General features: G+C 43.0%; 1 protein-coding gene across 1 annotated transcript in view; it reads left to right on the forward strand.

Annotated features, from left to right (window-relative positions):
* cxxc4 (CXXC finger 4) overlaps positions 1-6,912 on the forward strand; it is a 77,194-nt gene extending 70,282 nt beyond the window's left edge. Inside the window, exon 3 of the mRNA XM_037096326.1 lies at positions 5,650-6,912. Within this exon, the coding sequence (XP_036952221.1) occupies positions 5,650-5,694 (45 nt within the window). The 3' untranslated portion in view covers positions 5,695-6,912. The remainder of the gene's footprint in view (positions 1-5,649) is intronic.
* The last annotated feature ends 5,309 nt before the right edge of the window (positions 6,913-12,221 follow it).

Here is a 12,221-nt window from a genome sequence, read left to right on the forward strand (position 1 = left end):
TGGTTTATCTCTGGCCCCGGCTCAGCGGGGGGAGAAGGAGGGGAGGGGCAGGGCAGGGGTGGGCTGGGGCCGGGGGGGTGGGGGGGTTTCAGGACCGTTCATGTGTTTTTTATTATTTGCGTCGAATAGATAGGGAAGCATTGGCCTTAACCTGGATGTTTGAGATTGCGGTTGGGGGGTTTTATGTTGGTGGAGCGGCTTTTTTTTTTTTTTTTTTTTTCTTTCGCGCAAGCTCCTCCAGACAAATCGGCCTGATTATGATTCAACATCCCGTTTTCTCGCCGGCGCCGTCTCTCCACCACCTCGTCTCAATCAGCCGACGACGAGGCTTCGGCATTAACTGCACCTGCCAGGTTGAGTTAGGATCACAGGGTGTCATGGCTGCCCAGAGACCTCACGCCGCCTCGCCAGAATCAGCAGAGAATTATTCCACCACATGTCAGTTTTACTGTGTCGTTATCACCGAAAGCCACCGGCAGACACTTACAATACACTGCCTACTGTGGTGGTGTGGTGGGGTTAATTTGAGGTCTGGAGAAATCTCTCCCTCCTCCTCCAGTCAGTTCAATACTCGGTCGTGTGCATTCATTGCCAGAGCGGGAAATTGTCTTTCCCGCTGTGTATCGTTGTAGCCAGGTTGTTATGTATGCTCTGCTGCAGAGGCGGCGGTGTTGACGTGAGGCTGAGCTGCTGCCACAGCGTCTTGATTTGAGGTGAAACCTCGGTGTTGCTCCCGTGTCCCTGGTGTAACACTATCAACCCTTACCTTCTCCCCACCTTTCACTCTTCTGTTTTTCCTCCACTGTCTCTGTATTCTTGTATCTTTTCTTCCACCCCTCCCTTCCCTGGTGGTTGATGGAGTGATTTTGAAGGCGCATGCAGGTTGGGGAGCAGACGACGCGGGGCTGTGCTAATTGAGCCTTCTTTGTGCCTGGTCACTGCAGTGTGCCGAGGCGAGGAGGCCCGGGAGTGAATCCAAGCAGCACTCAGGAGCCACACTGGATCGATAAAGCGGGAACTTAACAAAACAGAGACATGCCGAGTGCCCAGATCAGGGTCATTATTGTCTCTGGCGAGCCGCACTTCCACCAGGGACTGATCAATGAGAGAATATGGATCAAGATAAACATTCTCACCTCCCCTTTCTCTCTCCTTTTTTGCCTCGGCTCTTAGAGCATCTCATTCAAAGGCTGAAAGCGCGGCTGTGTCGTGATGTTCATATGACGTCTGCGACATTTGAAGTGCACATGCTTGATGGCTCTCTTCCCTGCGCCTTATTAGGAAGAGTAGTCATCAGGCTGTGACACCCGTGTTACTTTGTTTTAAAGGAAGTTCTTGAAGCTCATTGTTCTCTTTTTTTAAAAGGGATGTTTGGTGAGATTCACGTATTACCATATTTTTATTATCATATTTTGGAAAGCAGCATATAAATCAATACCCAAAACCCAACTTAAACATAAAAACACATTGGTAGCTCAGTTGGTGGACCATTCAGCCCATGTACAGAGGCTGTGTCATCGCTGCTGCAGCCCAGGGTTTGAATCTAACCTGTAGCGCTTTGCTGCATGCCAGTCCTCCGCTCTCTCATTCCCATTTTATCTGTCCTCTCTTATTGCTTTGCTTATCCTGTCGAATGAAACCATTTTAAAAGGACACAAAAGCCCATAGCGGTATATGCCGTTTATATTTCCATGTTTCAAACAAAATCAGAGCAGAACAGGTTGAGTCCAGATGTTTAAACGCGGACCAGAATTCTACCCATTTATGTTGGCTTTTTAGATTATTGTCCATAACCAAAACAAGGTCAGGCAACACTTTTCTGAAGCACGGTGGAGTTGGTGTCTTCCAGTCTTTGAGAATCCATTTTTGTTTTTTTTTGTTTTGTTTTTTTATGTCTGTAGCTCAAATCTTGCTGCCAGAACTGTCTGGTTGCATCTCCTCCTCCAATTTACAAGAGGGGCTGAGGTCACATTTGTGGTGCTGTTGAATGATACTGTCTTACACTGTCAGGTGTTTCTGTTATTTTGGCCACCTCATCAACATCAGTGAAGGCAGTAGGCTGAATAACAGGAACGTCCTCCTGTATAATGCAGAACAGGTGGGATTTATTGAAGGGCATGTTGTATTAGACCGGTTGTAGTAGTTCTAGTGAGGTGTGCATCATAAACTGCCAACAGCGTGTGATTTAATTAAATTTACAGGTTACAGTTGTACAGTTTAATCTGGTGGGTTTCTATGAAAATACAAAAGAAAAGCAAACACTGAGTTTGTTAAAAAAAAAAAAAAAAAAAAAAAAAAAGCTGTACCCATATCATCCATGTGTCCAGTGGTTCAAGGCTGTTTATGTGGTTTTTATTATGGAGGACAAACGCTGAAGACTCTCTTTTTCTACTTTACCTTGATAAGAACGTTCCAACTATTAAAATTCAAAAATAAACTCATGGTAAAAATATCATGCCACCCATTTATACTTGCCCTATCCATGATCAAACGTCTTAAAAAAAAAAAAAAAAAAAGCAGAAATGACTTCAATAACAGCTGTAACAATATATTAACCAAACCCCAATGGCATCCAAAAATTTAAAAAAGCACAATTTATTGAGCTACGTTGACGTCACGAGCAAAAAGAAAAAAAAAGAAAAACACGAGATCTGTGAGAGCGTCTCGACCCTTCAAAACGTGATGGTGTTTCATTTCAGCCGTGACTTTAAATTGGTGATGATGGTATCCTGCTGTTCCGGGTCCCTCCATTATTCACTTGGAAGGATAATAGTAATTGCTTAATGTGGTGTGAAAAAAAAATGGTAAATGGTTTCTGCACACGTAGGAAGGAAAGAATGTATGTGTCCAAAAAGCTCGTGTTGCGACGGACCGGCACCTGTCTACACGCAGCTGACAGGCTTACAGGGATTAGGGGGAAAAAAATGATCCAATATGTTATCATGAAGACCTCCTCTATTGTTTTATCTAAGTGGTGACTGAACACTTATTAACCGTGCAGGTAAAGTGAGCGGGGGCTCGCGGATGATTTGTTGCTGTTATTGTTGGAGGTAATCGGTTTAATAAACGCAGGTGCTGATGGGCTCATTAGGTGAGGAGTCTGCGGACCTTTTCTCCTGTCATTTATTAATTCCGTGTTTCTTCTTATTGCCACTTATTGGGGCTTGTTTGTTAAAGTAAAGTAAGGCGGTTACTCCAGTGGTCTTCTTGAACTAAAAAGTCTGTTATGTTAATCCAGATTTGCGCAGCTACGCCAATGTTTTTCTGACAGCATTATGCATTATTGGCCAAATTCACAGTTTGTTAGATTGAAATTTGCTCTCTTTTGCCTCTATGAGATCCAGTTTAGTTCATTTATGAGGGAAATCTGAAATCTCTGGAAAAGTGGATGTTTGTGAATTGGGTTATTATACAACAGTCTTCACGCTCCAACTTCAATGTCACAAAAATCTTACTGTCAGTGTTTGCAGAAATGGGTGAAAGGCCAAATTTGGATACACAAACGCGGATACGTGCCGCCTCGTCTCATGTCAAAGCATCTAATAGACCTGCTGATCCACTAGAGGTCAGCACGTGAAACGTACACGTGTATGAAGTGGCGGTAACAGCGGGGGACAATAATGACGCAAATCACACGCTCAGCAATTCAAATAGACTGAAAAGACCTCTTTCGGAGGAGGTTAGGGGACAAATGGGCGGGTTATTAATAGGACTTCCACCCAAGTGGCCACAATTCAAGTCCTGCATGAGGCAAACAACTAGTGGTGACTGTTTTGAGGAATGATTTATTTTATGTAAGACCATCTTTTCCTAAACTTAATCAAGTAATTTTGGTTCCATTATTAAAAAAATGGAAGCAGACGTGGCTCATTTGTTAATAGTCAGTGACCACCAACGAAACCACGTCGTATTCACAGATAGGCGACGCCAGACGCTTGGTGGACGTACATTGTACAGCACGTACCCTATACTATATACACTCCAGTGAAACACCTGAAAAACGAATCAGATTAAAGGAGCACTATGTAGTTTAAGGGAAGACATTTTAAAGTGAAAGATCTGATTTTTTAATGCCTAAACAATCTAAATAAACAAAGCCTTGTCTTGTTTTCATGACTGAATAAACAAACTGACCTTAAAGGACAACATGGTTTCATGCTGTTTTACTTTGTTTATATTTGGCGGACCCTGCCACCTTTCTAGCTTCAAACAATGTTCTGGGGACCTTATTTTCTTCAGTATGTTTATTCACTTATGGGAAATATATATATATATTTCTAAGTATTATTACCTCAATATTTTAAATATTAGAATTCTGATTTTTAATTTCTTCTCCAAAACTGCATAGTGCCCCTTTAAACAACTGTGTGTCAAATTACTTGTAAAACAATGAGACAAATGCCCATTTAAATCGGTTGCGTTCCCCTGTAATCTGGGGCTGCAATTTATGAATACTGTCATCATCGACTACTGAAGTGGAAATAGAAAGAAAAGAAAAAACATGCCCAGGTGATATTGTTTTTAAAAAAAGCTTGTTTTGTCAGGACAAAGCTCAGAAACCAAAAGGTTTTCGTCTTATTGTATAAAACCACAGGGGAGCTTTGCATGTGAGAGGCTTGTGTTTAATCAATAGTTAAAAACTGTTGCTCATGGATTTCCTGCCAGTTAAGTAATTGATTTAGCGACCAGTTGTTGTAGCTTTAATGTTTGAACCCTTCACACAGTGTAAAACTAAGAACTTAATTTAATTTGTTTCATTCAAATTTCTAGCAGAATTTGGTAAAACAAGAACATGACATGATCACAAACGAATCCACGGGAAGTTAACATATGTGAATATTAAATTATGGCCCGTAAACACCGTCTACATGTGGTCCTGCGCTCTATAAGCTAAGAGTAGGCGGCTGCCTGGTGCTGCAGCTCTCATCAGGCCTGTAAGGAGCCACGGATGACACTTGGTATTAAAATGTCAAATTGCCCTCCACTCAGACTAAAGTGATTTTAGTTGTGATTATGCACTATTTCCTCCCCCCCCCCCCACCAGTCAACAGCCGAAAAAAATAATCAAAAAATGTGCTAATTGGTCATGGGGATTGGTGGGAGACTTCAGTATTTTATGTCTTTGACTTCCAAATGAGTTTCGTAGAGGAGAGGCTGTCACTCTGCCATAGAGGTTTTTTGGGGAGGAGGAGGGGGAGGGGGAGGGGCGGCTGCTGGCGCGGGCTCAAATTGAAATGATGCACTGTTCCCCCTCACTGCGGCTCGAGCTCACAGTAATTAAATGCCTCATTGTTGCTTCTTGGGAATTTGTATTGAATATTTCATCCAGCGTAATGATTATTTGGGTGTGGGTGGGACGTGGATGTAATCACCTTGGCTGGCTCTTTGATGAAATACTTTGTTTGGTGGTTGTGCTTTATAGCCGTTTTAAGCGCCCTTCTGGGTTTTTACTTAACTTAACGTCGGCGCTATTTCAACCCGCTGTTACCCAGCACCGCTCGGAACGTTATTGATTATTTACTTCCAAATGTGCCTGTAATTTCTGAGTCTAGGTTTGTTTTTTGTTTTTCTACATGGCATGACAATGGCACAACCTTGAAAAAAACCTGCAAATTAAATAACGTGTCCTTCACTTTCTGTCTCCCGCAGAGGACGCCGGTCAACAACGGCGAAGCTTTCCGGTGGTTCTTTTAGACGGGCGAGGCACGGCCGCCCCATCCAGCAGCAGGAGGGCAGGTGGGACTGTTGACTCTCTGCCAGGAGCACTTGACGGGTTCACAGAACCCAACACGCCCCGACACATTTGTGGAGGACGAGAGAAGAAAAGTGGACAGACAAAAAGATAAAATGAAAAACATAATGGTGTTGTTTTAACTCTGTAATTTCCTTTTCTGTGTAATTATTGTACCTTTTGACAGTATCATAATGTATATTTTTGGTGTCTATGAATGTGTTTCCAGTGTTGTGGCTGTAGGTTTTGCAGCCAATCCTATGTAAAGGACTCAAACAGACAATCATACAATCATAATGAATCCGTCACACAGAAGAGGCCACAAGGATTGATAAAAACAAACACGACACACTTTACCCCGGAGCAATAATCTGTTCTGTTGATTATTCTTCAATCGCTCATTTCCGTTGACTCTTGAATTATGTCACCAAAAACTGAAATCATCCTCTAGCGTTTTTTTTTTTTCTCCCTCGCTTCATCTGCAAACCACACTTTTGAATGCCGCGCCGACGTTAAGGTGCGAGGCGTCTCGTTGGGAATGATGACACGAAGGACGGCAGCAGGGCTTCTATGACGGGCTTGTTGTTCGTCACTGGAGCAGACTCACTGGGGGAACAGGGCACATTGTCTTGTGCGGTTGAGTCACACTTCTTTAAAATCTAATTGGCCGTCATTTGATTGTGACAGCGCCAGACGTTTATGAGTCAGCCGGCTGTCTGGAGGTCATATTCACAAAGATGATTGAAGTACATGGGGTTTTTTTTGTTTGTTTTTTTTTAACAAAACCATCAAACCTTTTTTTTGTGGTTGTTGTTTTTCTCTTTTTCCGTTTGGATCACTAAAGGTTGTAACTGTCTAAAAGGTAGAGAGTAATGCCAGTAAAGGAACTGTATGTTATGTTGAAAACATTCAAATTTAGAATTACTTACACTATACATATTTGACATATCAGATGTTGTTCTGGAGCGAAGGGATGACAGTCTGGACCGAACGACACTCCTTTTCTCTCCTGCAAAGTAACGTTAACACATTCCAAAAACAAAAATTATTCAATAAGTTACTCATTGTCTTAAACCCTATTGTTGCATGTGTAAATGTGTTTTGGTTTTAAAGATTACTAAGAATTTGTATATTGTTGTTGTGATGCTTTTATGTGTTAAAATAAAAAAAGAAAAAAATGACTTCAGTAAAAAGACATCTCGACGGTGAATGTTTGATGTGGACGAATCACCAGAGACAGGAAAATAAGTCCCAACGGTGTTTGAACAACAAAAAAAAGGAAAAATCAGTGATCAATTAAGATCACCTGATAAAAAACGATTTTCCCTTCTCTCTCTCTCTCTCTCTCTCTCTCTCTCTCACTCTCTCTCCCGCAAAGCATCAACTGAAATAACAACCAGGAGGAGACGGGAGGAATATAACAGCATTGGTTGCCTCCCCAGTCACGTATTCCCTTGAATACTAAAATGTTGCACGGAGAAGAGTGGTTCCCAGAGGCAGCAGACTTTAAAGGACTAGTGAAATCCCATGTGGTTTGTCATGCTGGAATGCACTTGGGGGAGCACAGGGAGATGGGGTGGTGTGGGGTGGGAGGGGAGGGGAGGGGAAGAGGGGAGCAAGGGAAGGGAGGATGGGGGGGTTTGGGGGGGGGTGAAGCGAGACAGGTTCCTGAGATAGCTTGAGCGACTGAGTTATATGGGGGGGGGGGGGGGCAGAGGCACATTTGGGCGCCGTTGCCGAGGTGGGGAGGGGCGTCAGTGCTGAGGGGAACGAGCAGAGAAGGAGGAAATCATCCGGGACCGACTTCTCCCCTGACTGAGCACGCTTGCCATCACCCAAATTGAGCCGCTGACTGGTTAGGGCCAGCCAGGAAGATGACTTGAAGTGCTCTGTAGTGGCGGCGTTCGCGGCGATGTGGCGTCTGAGGCGCCCAATCCCCCCCCCCTCGCTGGTCATCAGAGGTTGATAACGTGCATCAGGGCGCACTGGCTCGCTCACTCCCTGGCCTGTGAGATTAAATAACATCAGAGACAGCTTTCTTTAATCCCCCCCCCCCCACCACCTCCCACCCTGTGCTCTGGAACTGGGATTTAAAGTCCTCAGGCCCCAGTGATGTTTAGTTTCCTGCTTCAGACAGGCAGAGACGGAGGATGAGGATGTAGCACGGCCATATTAACATGTTATGTATATGACACATCCTCCGTCCACATGGGTCTAAAGGTTGAAGCCAGTGTGTTTGGAACAATGACTGTCACACTAATTAATTCCTAACCCATTCCGTCATGTGTTCACACGGAGTACGCAGAGCTTTAGAATCTGAAAATCAAATGCAATGCAGACATGCCTTAAACCTGCATTCAGTCATTATGGCAGGGGTGTCAAACTGATCCAGTAAAGGGCCATGTGGCTGCAGGTTTTCATTCCAACCAAGCAAGAACACGCCTGATTTGGATCAGCCAACCAATCAGCCAACCAAGCAAGAACACACCTGATTTGGATCAGGCGTGTTCTTGCTTGGTTGGAATGAAAACCTGCAGCCACATGGCCCTTTACTGGATCCGTTTGACACCCCTGCATTATGGTCAGCAGGGGAAGAGACGGTCCTGGTTTGAAAAAAGTCTGATGTATGTCAGTTCAGTAAACAGTTTTCTAATTAGTTCATTGTCCCAGTTGCTAGTTTCAAGTCTTCTTCAATACAGCGTGATGTTCATTTTGCAAGTTACGGTCCCATTTAGAGGAAAATAGACGTGGGCATGACTACCTTGCGAATGACAAGTCGCTACCATGGCCATTCCACCATAAAGCGTTCAACAAAAAATACCACCACTTCAACAAACAACAGCAAAAGATCGAAAATCAGTTAGTCACAAAGTTTTGTGTCTAAAATATGTCCAGTAAGTGGGTAAACCATCTTCGCAAGTAAATGAATCAAACATCTTTGGCAATGTGATCCGTTTTCTGCAGTTCATTTTTTCCACGATGAGTGACCACTCTTCTCATCAATAAAGGATCTCTGAAAGATCTCGCCACCAGTCACCTTCGAACGTGTTTTATTAGGTATGGAGCTATAATGCTATGAGCTAACTTAGCATAATTTAGCAAGGACGAGGAAACAGCAAACCTTGCCCCAAAGTTCAAAATCAATCCTACAAGCCATTCTAAAGATGACCACAAAACAACCTCATGGTAACAACAAGACACCAGTAACTGACTGCATCCGATGCTAGTCGCCAAGAAAATATTACACTTCCCTTCCCCATAAAACTGAAGTTGAAACTGTTTGTCTGCAGAAATAAACAAGATACAAGGTGTTGAGCTTTACAGGTGATGGTGGGTGTACTTTTTTTAACTGTAGTGAGAGACTGGTACACTTTCTGACTCTGTGACATGATTACGCTATGCTAGGCTAATCACTATTATGAGGGTGGTACCATTTCAAACAAAAAAAAAATATTGTTTTGTGAAATACGTTCTATTAAAATGTCATATTTATATTATAAGGCGACCATCCGAATGTGAGCGATATGTTTTTGGTCTTAAATAATACAAAGTTACAGCATCACCCTCCATTTTTAGTGGAAACATGTTTAAAATATGAGAGAGATCCAGCAGATCCTGCTGCAGGTGTCAGCGCAGTTCATGCTCTGCATTGAGATGTATTTTGGAGGGTGTCATTCAGACATCTGACAGCAGCAGGGTGCAAACCTCACACAATCATAGCTCACTGTTATGCGTTCATTTCTGTCACCAAAAGAAAGAAATTGTTCCCTCACTCTTGAAAAGCATTACAAGACTTTGACTTTGACCCATCATCGTCATGAAAAGAGGTATTTGAGAGGACAAAAGCGTCAGGTTTATATTCACTCACTGTGCTTAAAAGGATCCAACCTGGGTCTCATTGTCGTGGCTTGGGTTGTCATTTCTATCGGTTACAATAACATTTTGTTCACCAAGTTAACCTCTGAAACACCTCCACGGCTAAATCAGACAGGTTGAAGAACATGATCAGACACAAATAATCCCTCACTGCACAGGAAAACCACGTGTATCAAAAAACTACAACAAGCACTGTAGGACAAAGTTGAAGCACAAAGACGATCTGTAAACTGTGGCGGATGTTGGCTCACTGTTGTGTGTCTGATCATTTTGCTGCTCGTGTCTCTTGCCTTGTTTTACTTTGCTCTCATTCATATCTCATCAGTTGATTGCGGAATTGCTGACTGGAGGTGTTAATTGAACAGGATCCAGTAAACCAGAATTATGTTTCAGAGAGTTACTGTTGGTGTTTTTTGATCTGGACCCCATTTTCCATGTTTTTGATCCTCCACGCCATTCATCGCCATTGGTTGTATGTCCACCACGATGTCACCTTGAGAGGATTTCTGCAAATTTGGCTCAAAACATCCACTTGGACTCAAGCATGAACTGATTAAATCTGGTGGTCAAAGGTCACTGTGACACCCCCCAAAACAAATATCTGTCCGTAACTCAAGACTTCATACGGTAGCTACAGCAACATTTTACACAAATATCTGATTGGATAAAAATAATGAAGCGATGGCATCTAATATCCAAAAAGTCAAAGGCCAACTTCACTGTGACATCATCACTTTATGTGAAAAACATTATTCGATACCATCGCTCAGGGACCGCAGTCTGACTGCTGCATGTAGGCAAACAACCAGGAGGCAGCGATTCTAATTGCATCTAATTAATTTTTTTAGACTGGTCCTAGATTGATACTGGCAATTGTGCATCGTATGTCCAATTAAGCACTAATTAGATTGTTATTGTCAGTGTTTGACAACATGATGGAAAGGATCCTACAGCGACAGACCTTCATGTTAAAGAGTAAGACCCCTTTCATATCGCGCCCACCAAGGCCACCAGACTCCAATTTGCAGAAACAAAGTAAAACACGAGTAAAACTCACCAAAACCATCTTGGTTCGTCTTTCAACTCTTCCGACAATCACTTACCGCTTTGCCGTGAGGAAACAGTGTCTAGGGCCAGAATGTTTTCACATCTAATGAGGTGGATTATGGGATTTATTTGACCAAACTAGAATTGGAACAGTGGAAAGATTAACAAAGACGATTTTGGTGAGCTTTACTTTCTGTCTGTCCTGTGAAATGAAGCGTGTTGTCAGAGGAAGCGCTGTCATTCGTCTGTCCAAATATCGGTCTAATATTCACTCGCTTTTTAGCTCCATTTTGATCACAACCAACTCCATGTAAGATCTTTAGCTTGTTAGATTGTCGACTTTATTTACTAGTACTACTACTGTTTATAATACTAGTAAGTAAAGCGCTCCAAATGTTGTGCTGGGAAGACCTGGTAAGCCTGAGACCGAGAGGGTGGAGAGAACCAACTAAACCCTACAATTTGTCAGAGGAAGGAAAATAATGGCCTAAAAATATCCACGCTAAGCAATTTTCACATCATGCAGAGATTCAACACACTTTAGTCATTAACTTGATGAATTCATTTTTGTTTTTTTCACGCCACTGAAAGTGTCAGCACTGCTCTCAGCGCTCTAAAACGAGAGGTGGAACGTGCATCCTCAAATTCTTCCAGTAAACACCAATAAACCTCTTCTTGACCCGTACTGGTGAGCGATGACGTAATCCTGTTTAAACTATTGTTCGGCAAATAACATTGCACAAGTTTTTAACAAATGCTGAAATAGGACTTTTTCAAACCGTGAACTCAGTTTGAACCCGACGCGCAAACGCGCACATAAACACTGAAATCTAGCGCAGCATCGGCGGAGATAACATCGCTCGATCGACTGGAGAGCAGAAAGCTGAAATGACATTCAGGCAAACTAATCATTAATTAGGTCTGTATGCCGTCGCGTCGTCACCAGAAATGTGTCGCCAGGACTGCAGTCTGAAACTGACACAACAAAGATCCCATCGGAGCTGGATGATTTCGACGCTCCAGCAGGAAACACAAATATCCTTGCTTCAAAATGACCCGTCTACCAGACTACGAGCGCTCGAAAAAACGTCAGCCGTCCCTCAAATAAACAGCTAGATGAATGCGTGTAGCGCTGATGCCAGTCGTGCCACCGGGTGCCAGGGGTTAGTGGGCCAATCAGATGTGCTTACCCTCTCTGTGTCCTCCACAGAAATGCAGAGTCTCTGTGATAATCCCTTTAGGGATTTTGACTGCAAATGCTCCCTCACTCTACTGGCATACTTCTTGGCACCGAAGCGGAGGAAAAAAATCCGCGCACCTTCCTGCGAGGAGGTGCCGAGGAAGGACGTGTTCTATTGTAAAATTAACGCCGTGCTGCAGGAGCATGGAACAACAGGAGCGAAATGTCCTCTGATTAACCTGCCACTTTAATTGAAAAATGTTCGTATTTTACGGTTGACGTCATTTTTAAAAGTGTCAAAATTGGTAAAGATGTTTATGTAATAAAACCAAATTTCTCTTTTCAGTCTCCAGCTGTATATTTGTGGATTTCGCAGCACACATACTT

This window comes from Acanthopagrus latus, chromosome 1 (assembly GCF_904848185.1).
Source record: "Acanthopagrus latus isolate v.2019 chromosome 1, fAcaLat1.1, whole genome shotgun sequence".
In the NCBI taxonomy this organism is placed as follows: Eukaryota; Metazoa; Chordata; class Actinopteri; order Spariformes; family Sparidae; genus Acanthopagrus; species Acanthopagrus latus.